The following is a 14,839-nucleotide window of genomic DNA, read 5'->3' as shown; positions in this document are numbered from 1 at the left end:
GGTGCAGGCCCTCATTTGTTCTTTCTTCCAGCTTTGTAATTTTTTATCATGATTAGGAGTGATACCAGGAGGTGTAAAGTATAGTCAATTTCAAGGTAACTTTTGGGGAAATGCATTTAATTTAAGATGGTTCTTACTAAAGGAACCATCTTATCTCTAACTTACTGCATTGTGTTATTCACTGGATTCATAACAGATAGAAAATAAGTCATACCAAAAATATATTTTCTTCATAGGGTCACAGAAAGGCTTGGATTTTAAGGAACCTTAAAGGTATTCTATGTCCAGTGCCCCTGCTGTGGGAAGGGTTGCTAACCACTAGATCAGGTTGTTCAGGTCAACTTAATTATTATTTTTAGTTTCAATTTTTAGAGACTGCTATTTATTCAGGATCGCAATTGGTCAATGCTGTGGGCTACTCATAACAGGTGACGTTAACAAATTTTTAACAAATTGTTGTCAAATAAAAGGAATCAGGACTATTTTTTAAAATGAGTTTTCTGGTTTCAACCAATAGCATAATAATTTCAGTGAGTGCTTCCTAGTTTTGGTATTTGATGAGCACCATTTCTCCATTCTTCTTCTCTATCACTGTCATGATTATCATATTTTTATTTCTGGATGTTCTATTTGTCCATTAACATCTGTACATTTTATTTATTTCATCCATTTGTCTTCCTTCATCTCTACCTTCTTTCTCCAAAGCCCATGAATTCATGTTCAGTAAACTTATTTGCAAATATTTTTTTCAAGCATTATTTCTGTTAAGAAGACAAATATTTAAGGTTTGGAAGCAAAGATGCTCAATTTTCCTGCCCATTTATGCTTGCTCTTTCGTAGCTAGAACATGAGTATGTATTTAGATGAGTGGTAGTAATGCTTAATTTATAAAACATTAGCCAAGACCAGATTTTTAGCTGTGCTTCACACCTGCTTTTTAAGCTGCACTGCTACTGCTGCTCTCCAGACACCAGTGTTTAGTCACCTGAAGCTTTTAGAAAATGTCATATGAGAGAAAACAGGAAAAAAAATCCCAGTGGATCATAAAATATCTCAAATTTAAATACTTGATCTTGAAAATCTTGACAGAAACATCTCCTCTGAAAACAGTCTTAAAACTTGAAAAGCTGCAGCTTTTATTATATGTTCCAGAAAGTATTTACCCACAGGAGACTGAGAATAATCCATGGATTCTGGAGTGATGTTGGTTTTAGGGATCATTATAATTTTTTTCACCTGTCATTGTTCCAGAGGTGATCACTACTTTTCCTTGTAGAAGATGTCAGTGTTGTTGTTGCTGTATGACTTGTACCCTCTCCCCCCTCTCTCAGCCTCTCTATGCTCAAGGACTGTTTGTCTCTGGCTAATTTGGTGATGTAAAAGAAAAGAGTTGCATGCAAGCTGCCCTCAGCTGGAAGTTATTTCAGAAGTGAGATTAGACACGCACTGCTAAAAGCTTGTTGGGCTATTGTTGTCTTGAAAGTCACATTTGGAGGATTGAAGAGTTTATGAATCATGGTGTTTAGCTCTTCACCACCTAGATGTGGGGGCGCCAAGATCCAGCTTGTTTAGTACGTGGCCAGGAAGGTATGTTTAAGGATAAGGAGTCCTGCAAGAGTAAATCTATGTTGGAATGTGTAACACGTGAGTAGTAGGCAAATGGATTCCCAGAAACACCAGAAAGCATCTAGGACCAACAAGGAGTCATGCTTCTTCCTCCCAGCTGCAACTTTTTGCTGGTTCTAGGTCTGGGACTGCAGAAGGCATTCAGAAACAGTATTTCCCTCCTCAACAAAAACTAAAAAATCATGGAATATATCTTGCATGTTTAATAGGTCACAGTAGCTCATTCAGGGACTTGATGAATATTGTACTTCTACAAGGAATGTATAGGACTGTGCAGCTGGGCGCAACATGGGAAAGCAGTACCTGCCCTTTTGAATGTTGGCAAGCACTCAAGTTTGTTACCCTGGGATATTTCACACTCCTTGGCTCTTAGACTTACTGGATTTAGTCCAGTAAGGACACTGCAGGATCAAAAGAACACTTTCATTTCGGCATATGTCACAAAGCTTAAAGGGACAATTTAATAAGATCTGCCAATATGTTCTTGCACAGTAATGCACTATGTTTATATAAAAATTACAACTTCATCTGCCTTAGTCATCCTACTGTTATTGAGGTATTTCTGCAGGCATTTACTTAAATACTGTACCATATATAACATATATAACTAAACAATCCCAGAAGTGGCTGAATTACTTAATTTTTGGAAAAAAAAAATGATATTCAGTTTAGAACTGATGTGACTGTGTAGGCTATGAGCATTTCAAGAAAAAACTACTACTGTGTGTGGAGATGACCTCCATATAGGGTAGAGTAGCCAAGGTTACTGTCCAGTGGAGAAAACTGAAGCAGAACCATTCCCCCCCCCCCCCAAGAAAAAAAGAATTGTCACATTGGAAAATGTGTGAGCTAAAGAAGATGTTTTTTTTTTTTTTTTTGTTGGCATAATATAGAAAATCGTGAAATATTTATTTACTTCTCTGCATGCCGTACTTGAGACACTTTGCAGAAATACTTCCTCAGTAAATGAGGGGACAGTTGTAGTGCAGACCTATCCCTGACTGAGAAAGCAGTTAGAAATGTTCTAGAGTCTCGTTTTGTGGAGTGATGGAAGCTAAAGACATGAATAACAAATGGGTTGGCTGCAGATCTCAGTATTTCAGTATTAGCATGGGCCTATGTCCAGAGCAGAATAATAAAACTGTCAGTGAGAATGTAAAGAAAATTTGAATAAATACTTGTGCTCCCTAGCTAGGAAGTAACTTAATATGTTCATAATATAGTAAAGATAACTACTTTATGTCAACCAAGAAAAAATAAAAACACATTTAACAGCAGTTTTCAAGAATAGACAAATGAATTCCAATGCTACAATAACAGGGGAAGACCAAAGTGTTTAAAATAAAGCTAATGTTGAATAATATGAATGAGAGGATGATTGCTGTGTACTTTTTATTCTGATTACAGGTAAGGGACTGATGGCTTAAAAAGGCATCAATTCCAGGAAAAAAAAAAAGTGAATCCCTATTGTACACATAGGGATGTCTTTTTAGTAATGAGATGAAATGCAGTTATGTTGTATAACCAAGTACACACAAGTAGAAAAGAAATCAATGCTATGCTTTTAAAAAATGAGCATGTGGAAGAAGGTAGTGTGCAGAAGAAACAAGGAAAATATTCTGGTATGCAGCAATTGTGAGACTAATGCCACTGAAATATTTGGTGCAGTTCTGTTTTTCATCATTTGAAATGCACATTAAAACACTGTGGCTTTTTTTTTTTTTTTCCAAAAACTCAGATATTAGAAGAAAAGATGCTGAGTTCAGTGATGCCACACAAAAAAACTGAGCAAAACAAAGGAATAAACGTAACACAAACTTGTACAACTTTTAGCAATAATGAAACGTACTTCATATACTCTGTGCTAGACTGACCTAATTCAGCTTCTTTTCTACCCTCTGTTCTCATTGCTGTTTATCATACTTCAAGCAATACACTTTCTATTCCCTTCCCATGAGCTTTTCAGGAATAATTGCTGTTGCAGCAGTTCTTGTCCATGATTCTTCTCCATAGCTCAGAGCAAGGCAGAGTTCTTGTACAACTAGTGTTTACTTGAGCATCATTTCTACAATTGGTGAAGAAAATAACTTCAAAAGAAATATATATATATAAAAAGGAGTAAAATATGGGGTTTGATCTAGGTGAACATAATTTTTCTTGTTGATTGAAATGGTTGTAAAAGACAGAGACCATATTTTGCATCTCTTGAAGTAAAATACTTACAAGTGGGAAACACTGAATCTGAGAATCTCGTTCTGAAAAGACAGTCTATTACTTCTTTGTTAGAAAGAACAACTCATCCATACAACCCCTGATCCCTTTTTTAATCAGCACTTAACTGTGCCTATTGCAGTGTCAATATTGCAGAAAACACAATGGAAAGTAAACGGTTTGACCAGTTACTCACCCAAATTTCAAATGGTCTTGTTCTTATGGTGGGTCACACCATAAACTGCAGTCTGTGATGGCACACGTAGAGAGTATGTGATGAGATAAAAATAAGAGTACTAAGATTTGCTTTTGTAAAGCCAGAGTTTTAAGTTTATATTAGAAATAGCTGTTATTCAAACACCCGCTATTTTAAATGGGTCTCAAGTATGACAAAGCAAATGTCTAGCTGAGTCTTATGGCATGTTATCTCAATGGCAAAGAAATGACTTGATGCAGACCATAGAAGACCATCAGATTATAATGTGCTTCTCATACCATAAATCAGCCCATCATTTCTACAAAACACATTTCTGAAAGACTGGTTCATTTATTTCTTTATGGCATTGGTATCAGTTTAAGAACCAGAGTAATACAATATTTTATTTGCTATTTATCTGTTATTTTACCCTAAAAGTAACTCTTATTAAATAATAATAATAAATAATGGCTAAAATTAATTACTCAGTGGTTGCATCTTAGTTGCTTTCTTATTCCTGTTTTCAGTTAACATCTGTAAAACTGAAATGAAGGGATTGGTATTTGTATAATTCCTTGGTGTTCTTGAGGAGTACTCTGCCATGTGGTAAAACTGAATATGCAATGCAATATTAGGTAACCCCAGCAGACACTGAAATAGAGCCCCACTGAAAACCCGTGTTTTCCTTCTAAGCTCACTGCATTTTTAAAGTCTTGAGGGGTTTAAACTACTTGAGGTGCTGTCAGTTCTTGTCACTTGTTGTTATGAAGCAGTGTGTTACTCAGGAGCAAAGAAATCAGTAACTGCAGTTGTGGTTGCTGTTTTGATGCATGGGTAATAAATAGGTGCTGTCATTGTTTTGGATGGCACTTGAGATTTCTTAGAAGATTCATACTGGTATGTTTATTATTGATTCTGTCTCTGAGAATAGATTTATTTGGTGGATAACGTGGAATATATGGCAAATTTCAATTTTTTTTTTTTGTATCTTCATTTAACTTAAGTCATGAGTTTATGAACAATAAACAAGACAATGTCGGGACATTTTTTTATTTAGAAAGTTTTATTCCTTTTAATAACACATTTGACTTTTTAACATAATGTTTTAACATTCAGTAAACTTTAGTGAAAGTGGTTGAATAGTATTGCAGATAGCAGGGGCAATTTCTCATGAATTATTCCTCTGTCATTGCCATCATCCACATCTTTATTTTCAATAATTCAATTTTTATATAAATACAGATAATTTTTTCCTTGAATTCTACACAAATTTTTTAATTTATTCAGAACATTCAGATCTTATCTACCTTCAGATGATATTTTCAAAACAAGTCAATGAGGATGTACATATTTCCCTCTAGTTGGTAGATAAATATGCAATATGGCTGTCCTGTTGAATGATGACAATGTGGGTGATATTAAAAGAAGCAAGGATGGCCCAGAAAACCAGTTGCACTAGAAGTACGGAAACATCCATGAGCTGATATATTATCTTGTCAATAGCAGATGGCAGTCCTAGATAACAACCATCATGGATGATAGCGTTGATTCCTGCTGGATGCAATCTAGAAATAGCACTTCAGTAGTCTACTATTTAAAATGCCATAGTCTTTTAATAAAAGAATAAGCAGAGATAAAGTAAAAGGCAGAAAGCTTAATAAAAATAATTTATCCACACTGTGAAAAGTGTAACTGTGTTACAGAGCCAAGGATCAAGAGTAAGATTGGGTTGACCATAGTTATCTGTAATAAGTGATACTTGCACAGCACATTTTACAAGACTTTAATATTTTCTACTGTTTCATACTTAAACCAAGTATACAGTTGTATTTTGATTATGTTCAAATATGATTTATGATTTATTATGATTTATTATGATCATGATTATATTATTATTATTTATTATGATTTATGAAATATCTAAGTCATTTATTTGTTTTATTTAGGGTCAAGTTGTTTTCAGGAATGGAGAGAGGATGGGAACCATCAAATTTACACAATTCCAAGGTAGGCTACAATCAGTTTTATTCTCATTACAATTAAGTGTGTAGTTTTGAACTTATGTTTCAATTGCAATTATTTTAGAACAATTTAAATATGTATAATTATTTCTAAAATGAACTGCTTTGAAGGTGTGTCAATGTAGCTTGTATAATATGAGTTGAAATACTGTATTTTGAAACCTTAGTTATCTGAGACATTTCCAAGTACTTTCCTAGAAGGAAATCCATGCACATATGGAAACTACTGCTCTGTAACAGACAGATGTTGGAAAAACTGCACTGATCCACTAAGCACCCAGTGATTAATGCAGTTGTTTCTGGAAACTGAATCTAAAAAGCTTTGTTGTTATTAGAGAAGTTTACTTCTGTTTTTTGCTATTAAGATCTTTCAAGTTAGCATCTGTGCTCTCTGAAGGTTTGCTTTTTGAATTTGGCAACTGGTTGTCAGAAGATCTTTCAGGAGGCACTCCCTCAGCAAGTAAAGGACACACACCAATTACCCCATTCTTTGGAGGTAACACTCCCTGTGGTGTAACTCCCCAAGCCTCCTGTGTCCCCTCAGCCTGAGCTGCTGCTCTGCAGGGAGCAGTCTCAGCAGTAGAGGCCCCAAGTGCAGACCCTTGTCGCAGACACCAGCAGCTGTCAAGAATTGTTTGCAGCTAGGATGAGGTGCTTGCTTGGTCAAGTTTTCAGTCAAAGCAGTTATTCATAGAAGACATGTCATAGTTGTTTCTACAGTTCATAGAACGCAATTAATGTTTTTCTTTCTAGTCTGAGACAGAGATGAAACTGGAGAAGGGTGCATTTGTGTGGTCTCGTGAGAGTAGAAGTGAGAGGGAGCTGGTAAATAGCTTTCAGCGCACAAGAGGCATGTGCTCTTTTTCTTATGAAGATCACTTTAAACGTAATTCTGCTGACCAAATTGCAAAGGCTCATCTTTTGTGTAGAAATTGTCTGCTATATGGGCATTATTATTAATGAACAGCAATGCACTTGAGGGGATTTGTTACTCATTCTAATTTACAGCAGCAATCTTATGGGTTGCTTTTGTCTTCACATTTACAACTGATGCTATTATCTCATGTTCCCTGAAGCATTTCTATCCACTAAAACTTTGCAGACCTCATCTCATGATAATATAATCTAAAAATTGTTGCTCAACACTAACAATAAATATTTATTGCTTCCTCTTCCCCCACTTCCCATTATTTCATAGTAGTAGTGTTTACAGCAACATGAAAGAATCACGAGTAAATACTGCAAGGAGATTTTACAAGAGATGTTTATTCCTCAAAAGTCTGAAGGAGGCCCTTTGCATCCTGCCTAAGGCAGCTGCACCCTGCTAGTGTACATGAGTGGGAGGAAGTTTGGCATATTCCCTCTGTGCGTTCGTGATATGATGTGGAATCATGGGAAGGTGAGACGAACGTCTTAGGAAGTAACCTGGAGAAGCAATTGAAGTCCCAGATAGCTAATTTTAAACAAATTTTTGTTACCATCCTTTCAAATGTGAGTCTATAATGTTTTTCAGACTTGCAAGAGCTGCTGTTTAACAACTATGGTTTTACAATCAGTTGAAATACTATTTGGTCAGTAAGAACAGAGGAGTCAGCTACCCATTTTATAATTCCTTGCTATTATATAATGGCTGTTTCAGAACTGATTCAGGCCCATATCCAGGATTTTTATCATCAACCAAATATTTTCCATCAACCTGCAGGAAAAAGCCTGTTTATTTTCTTTGTAACTTGCATGTCCTATTGTAAAAGTGCGTGGGGATGACTGGATTGTTTCTCTTGTAAGCTATAGTCCAGAGACACATCTGAAGTCTGTCTTTTGTTCTCACTAACTCTGGAAGAGAAATGACTACCAAAAACTGTGAGAAATAGAAATAAGGAGCAATAGTTGGAAGTAATCTTTATATTTAAGTATAAATTATATTCCAGATGTTAAAACCTTTTCTCTTCCTCTGTCATGATTATGGTGACATAACTGTAAAAACTGTTCATTTCCTAAAAAATAATAATAATACTAAAATCTTTAAAACATTGGTTAGAAAGCTCTTCAAAACATTTACATTAACTTCTAATAAATCACAGGCTATTGGGAAAGTTCCAAATAGTGGAAATAAGCTAATTAAGTCCAATACATAGATTTGTAAATGGAGTTTTCCTTTGTAGTTATAACTCTTATGTGCAATCAGGCTTGAGACAGATATGTATCTCGGTCAGTTAAGTTTTTATGAACTATGATAGAAATAATTGTATTTTCTTGGAAAAAAGACTGCATCAATGATGTATTATAAATTCTTAATGAAATTCACGGTAATTATGAGCATCACATACATTAAGTGCTTTAGTAGCTTATTACCATAACATAGATATAATCAACAGTATTAGTGTTCTGTACCTCAACACTCGTTTCCTCATCTACAAGAATTTAGTTTTATGAATGTTTTGAATGAAAGGGCACGAATATCACCAAGAAATCATTGTAGAAAAAGAAAATGGGTAAACAGGTAATCATATATGAGAAGTAAGATTCCTTGGCCAGAGATGTTGTTTCTCATTTGTCAGATCAGAAGTACAGCTCTCAGTCTATGTTGGACTCAAGGGTTTCATTTTCTGTTTCCTACAGTATCAGACAGACCGTGCCTGACAATTCTGACAAGAACTGAAAAGGCAGAATGATACAAAAATGAGAAAGTGGGCAGTGAGCAATACCCTTTCCACAACTTCAAAGGGCATTGCTCAAAGTGAATCTAGTTGGATGTTTTACTGGAAAATGAAAGCTCCAAGTTGCAAACTGCTTAACAAGCTATTGAAAAGGGAAAATTGCCCAGGCCTCTTAATCACAAAATCCTTGCTGGGAACCTTTGTGCTAATGAGATTATTTGCAAATGCTTTGGATATGGAAAAGGAGACTATGCAAGGGAAAGCCAGTGCATGATAGCTCAGAGCGTAACTGCAGTATGCATGATACACTGTGATAAGATTTTGAATTGCTGCCTTAATTTTGAAGGTAGATATAGCTTTTCCCAAACTCACACTGGTTGTGTCCCATTTTCAGCCTCTGTTAGGTTTGCAATCAGTCAAACAGATGGTGCGAAGGATAGTTGGGATCAAACTGCTTACTACTGCATAGATTGTGTCTGTCGCCCAGAAATGATATAGTATGCCATGGAGGACACAAAGCACATGTAACTGCATTTTATTCTCCTACCATATTGGCAAATAAAGAGCAGTCTGCCAGTCTAGCTCAAATATCCAAGTAATGTTTGAAGTTGGCATCTTTCCGAATGAAGTGGTTTTGTCCACTGATGCCATTAAAGCAATATTCTCACTGTCAAACATCTAGCTGAAATAGATGGCCAAAATCTTTTGGCTAGTGCAAGCAGAAAGGATCCTGGCAACTGTTGCTGCATACAGACCATGGAAAACTAAAAGACTTTGGTGCTAGAATAGATGTAAATGTAAAGCTGAATTGTAAGGAAGTAGCACTGAAATGTGCATAGGTCATGCCTATGTAGTTTCCTTCTATTTTTTCTTTTTTTAATTCTATTTGGCAGACTTGAACAACTTTCTGGTTCTTGCTTAACTAAGAATTCATAAAAATAATGTGATTAACTGCCTTTCAATATTTTTTTACATTTATTACTTCTTCTGTATATTTCATGCAGAACTAGTCTGTGGATTTTCTTTCTGTGAACAATGCTGAAAGAATATAATTCATCAGATGCCAAATATTTAGCTACACCATTGAAAAATCAGGTTTGAAGATATAGCATGTCAAATATAGAATTTGTGGTGTCAAATATCCAGAATCACAATTAAAATTTCTCTGCCTCAAAAGCATACCACCAAAGTAAAAATCACCTTATGAATGTTATTTGTTGGGTTTTTTTTGTTTGTTTTTTTTTTTTTTTTTAGAATAAGATTTACTTTTGAATAATCAGGTACAAACTTTGGGGAAAATAGAGTCAGAATTCCATTTGTTTAACAGAATGTGAATATACTATATCTGTATCTAGAACATGAACTATAAATACTTGCTAGTTTCAACAAAAGCAATAATAACTTAAAATAAATTTATATTTTTCCTGGCCAGTAAAAATAGCTGGATTCTTCAGGAGTTGATAGCTCTGTCACTGATTATGCCAGCACATAAAGTTCCTTCAGTTCAAGGTTAGAGGTGCTAAAGTTATAATGTCTGATAGGATCCCCAAGCTAATGGAATTTTACAATAAAGAGCTTTTGACCAAATTTTCCCTTGGAGACCTAGTTCCATGACAGTAGGCAATATTATCATAGTGCTAGGAGAAAATGAAGATCACTGTGTGAGTTAAACCTATAACAGATAAATGAGATGAACAAGAAACACTTTAAAGAGACACAAGGAAGATGGGTTTGTGTAGGTGATCAACAGTAGTTGTGAATCATATCCTACAGATACTGACACTAAACCTTTGAGAGTACAGGAGTATTATCAATCCAGATATAAGGTCCATATAAAGGGAGTGAAAAAACTAAATTGCATTTCAGATTTACTAGTCCTCCTTTTTGTGATTTAATCTTGGTTCTGTTTTGTTCTGTCATTTTATGTGCTTGATCAGTTCCAAGTCAGCTGGTCATACAGGCATTGTATTGGCCCCTAGTTATTTAAGATGACATTTTGTATTTTCTGTAAAAACAAAGGATAATTTTGTAGACATGATAACAGAAAATGAACATATGTAATTAAGAGTTGTAGGAGAAAGGTTTTGTTCTGTTTTTTATAATTTGTTTTTTAAAAGTCTGACCAATAGGATCCTGGGGTGCATTAAAAAGAGTGTGGCCAGCAGGTGAGGCCTCACCTGGAGTATTGTGTCCAGTTCTGGGCTTCCCAGAACAAAAAAAGACTGGGATCTCCTTGAAAGAGTCCAGCAGAGGGCTACAAAGACAATGCTTGGAGCACCTCCCTTACGGGGAAAGACTGAGAGACCTGGGTCTGTTCAAGGTTGAAAAAAGAAGACTCAGGTGATCTGATCCATGTCTATAATATCTAAAGAGTGGGAGGCAAGGGGACGAGGCTGGATTCTTCTCAAAAGTGTGTGGTGATAGGATGAGGAGAGATGATCACAAATTGATGCATAGGAAGTTCTGCACAACTGTGTGGGAACTTCTTAACACTGCGGGTGACGGAGCACTGGCACAGGCTGCACAGAGAGGTGGTGGAATCTGGACAATGTTCAAGACCCGCCTGGATGCCTACCTGTGCAGCCTGGTCTAGGGAGCTGCTTTGGCAGGGTGGTTGGACTAGATTATCTCTAGAGGTCCCTTCCAACCCCTATAGTTCTGTGATTCTGTGACCTTACGTACCACTGCAACAGCACAGTGTCATTTTCTGACTCGAATCATGTTACTTAAGAACTGTTTGGCTGGTTACAGCCAAAGGGTTGTAATCAATGGTTTTATGTCTGCGTGGATGCTGGTCACAACTGGTGTTTAACATGACCAAGTGCAAGGTGTTGCACTTGGGCCAGGTCAATCTCAGATATTTATACAGATACTGGGGGAAGAGCTCCTGGAGAGCAGCCCTGCAGTGAAGGACTTGGGCATCTTGGTAGATGAGGAGCTGCATATGGGTCAGCAGTGCATGCTTGCAGCCTGGTGGACCACATGTATCCTGAGCTGCATTAAAAAAGGGGTGGCCAGCAGGGAGAGAGAGGTGATTGTCCCACTCTACTCAGCTCTTGTGAGGCCCCATCTGGAGTACTGTGTCCAGGCCTGGGGTCCCCAGCACAGGAAAGATGCAGAGTTCTTGGAATGGGTCCAGAGGAGGGGCACTAAAATGATCAGATGGCTGGAGCACCTCTACTATGAAAAAAGGTTGAGAGAACTGGGCTTGTTTAGCTTGGTGAAGTGTATAAACAGGAGGGAGAAGAACTGTTTACATGGGTTGGTAGAGATAGGACAAGGGGTAATGGTTTTAAACTAAGACAAGGGAGATTCAGGTTTTATATTGAGGAAGTTTTTCATTTAGAGGGTGGTGACACACTGGAACAGGTTGCCTGGAGAGGTTATGGATACCCCATCCCTGGAGGCATTCAAGGCAAGGCTGGATGTGGCTCTGGGAAGCCTGGGCTAGTGGTTGGCAACCTTTCCTGTGGCAGGGTGGTTGAAACTCAGTGATCTTTGAGGTCCCTTTCAAACCAAGTCATTCTATGATACTTTTCCTGATAAGCATCTGTGCTTATTTTCAGTGAATTTTGCTAACTTGTTTGAACAGGAATTTATTGTCCCCCATTTCAGAAGAAACTAAGATACTAGTTCAGGAAATAGTAGCTCTCAATTTCTTTACTCACAATGGCAGTTTAGACCCTTTCACTTTTGGCTGACAGAGTAAGATTGTATTTCAGAATTCCCTCTTGAAGACTGAGAGTTGATCACAGATACTTTGGTTTTAGAAAAAAAATACTAAAAAAGCCTACTGTGGACTCTAATTTCTCCTTCCTCCTTGGAAAGAAGGGCCTGAGTCATATTTATTTTACTCTTGAGTTATTGCCTAGAAAACTGAGGTGCAAGGGAGAACATGTGTGAGCCGTTGAGAAAAATGCTTTCTTATACTTGTTCTCTTCAGCTGGAGTGCCCGTATATTTTTTTCCTTAAATGATTATGGAATGAAGGGGATGAATGTGTAAAGATCTCATTTTACCACAGATGATTTAACAGGCAGAATTTTAAACTACTGTCAGAATAAAAAATGCATCAAATTAATGTGTATGTTGTAAGTAAATTACTCGAGCAGAGGAGTTTGGAAGTGTGATTTAGAATTAAATGCTACTATATATATAATCCCTCACTACTAACACAAAGCTGTTACCTCTCTGTCTCCCCACCATAATCCTCCTCACTTTCTCTAATGTCCATTTTAATGACACATTTTTTCTCCTTGAGCTACTTTCTGCACATCCAGTTCTGGCGTTATTTGTCCTTGAAGGACCACATACAGCCTTTGCTAGTTAATTTTGTGTAAGAACATATATATATGTGTGTTTGAAATAAACAATTTCTTTGTGTTGTACCAGAGTTAGATCTTTAGTGGTGCCAATAGGTGGGCTCGGAAGGCTCCACTGATATAAGAAGCATTGTCACAGCTTTCCTGTCCCTTTTTGGAGCACTGGGAATCATATTAGGGATGCAGATAAGGGCTAGTTTGGAGGAGAAGGAAAAGGATAATAGTACCCTCCAGAAAGTGATCTCCTAAAAGTGATACTACACAGCTGTACATACCATCTACAATGAGCAGGCTGGATAGCTTATTCCTGGAAAACATTTATTCTTGTCTATCATAAAGGAATGGTGGATCCTTGCCCCATTTTGAAGTATGCTACAGCTCCAGAATTGGTAATGCAGATCCCCTGCTTTTGGCATTTAATAAGGTTGGATTATCAGTAAACCTGTTAAGAGGAGTGGTTTTATGTTCTAACTACGTTAGCAGGGAAGCTAAGAGCACCAGGGGAGCAGATTCCTGATTGGTTTCCATTTGTGCTCCTTGTCCTGAATATAGGAACGAACAAGGTGTCTGGTGTACATAAGTACTCAAATCCTTGAACAATCAATTTCACATTTTTTTACAAGGTGAAAGTTCTTTATGAATCCACCCAGGAGGTTGGGTGAATTGAGCAGATGTGATAATTCAAACCGGTTTTTGAATACAAAGCATTTAGAAAGAGAAAATAAGCAGAGGATTCCCATTCAGAGCAATAGGAACTACACCTTCCTCTCACTCTTGCCCTTCAAAAGGTCATTGCAGAAAGTTTTATAACATAATTTTAACCTGACTTTGTTAATGTGACATTTGGAGCATGGTTGAGGTGGTGTGATGTGACAGCAGGCAAATGCTGAGTTGTGTTAGTAAACTGCATAAGTCCTGATAAAAAAGGGGGAAGTTGTTCACACATTTAGTCTATGCTTCCCCTCAGTAGGGAAGGACTATGGATGATCCCCAAAGAATGAATCAAGAAGGTCAGGAAATACATATGGGGCTTTTTGAATTCAGAGAGCAAAATTTTTGAAAAATCATTTGTGACTTTTCACACCTGGAGAAAGTTAAGTTGGATTTAGTTTTGCAATTATATACAGAAGCTATAGATCACCAAAAGCTGTTTAACTGCTCATAGCCAAGTTTGATAAATTCAGCTGCCATTCTAAGTGATAACCTGCAGCCAAATGCTAGATTGTTTCCTGTGTGTAACAGGTTCAATTTTCAGCACTGTGTGCCTATTTTAATCACTGAAAGCTTCTCAAGACTATTGCAGCTTGAGGCCAATTGATGATGTACTGTGAAGGCTAAAATTACTGGTGCAGGTAACTTAGACTGTGGTCTGGCTGTGAAATCAGTGAGTTTTATGGAAATGTGCAGTGTGGGAAGGAATCCCAGTTTGTCATTACAGATATATATTATATATATGTGTCCTATGGATATAGACTGCTTTCCTGATGCCTTGGATCAAAGAATCATTGAATCATAAAATCACAGAATGGTTTGGGTTGGAAAGGACCTCAAAGCCCACCCAGCCCCACCCATGCTGTGTGCAGGGCTGCCCCCCACCAGCTCAGCTACCCAAGGCTCCATCCAGCCTGGTCTTGAGCACCTCCTGGGATTCCCTGAGCAACTGTGCCAGTGCCTTAACACTCTCTGAGTAAGGATTTTATTCCTAACATCTAAACTAAATTTGTTCTCTTTTAGATTAAAACCATTCCCCCTTGTCCTATCATTATCAGACCATGTAAAAAATCAGTCCCCCTCCTGCTTGTAAGCT

At 37.1% G+C, this 14,839-nt stretch overlaps 1 protein-coding gene across 1 annotated transcript in view; it reads left to right on the top strand.

Moving 5' to 3' along the window:
• The window catches only part of GABBR2 (gamma-aminobutyric acid type B receptor subunit 2), a 443,392-nt gene that overhangs the window by 245,905 nt on the left and 182,648 nt on the right, over positions 1 to 14,839 (top strand). The window contains exon 8 of the mRNA XM_065753547.1: positions 5,980 to 6,040. Coding sequence (XP_065609619.1) covers positions 5,980 to 6,040 — 61 coding nt within the window. The remainder of the gene's footprint in view (positions 1 to 5,979; positions 6,041 to 14,839) is intronic.

The sequence above is a fragment of the Cyrtonyx montezumae genome, unplaced genomic scaffold (genome assembly GCF_038088225.1).
Source record: "Cyrtonyx montezumae isolate F1298 unplaced genomic scaffold, pur_monq_1.0 scaffold_8, whole genome shotgun sequence".
NCBI lineage: Eukaryota > Metazoa > Chordata > Aves > Galliformes > Odontophoridae > Cyrtonyx > Cyrtonyx montezumae.
This window is presented reverse-complemented; position numbering and strand designations above follow the sequence as displayed.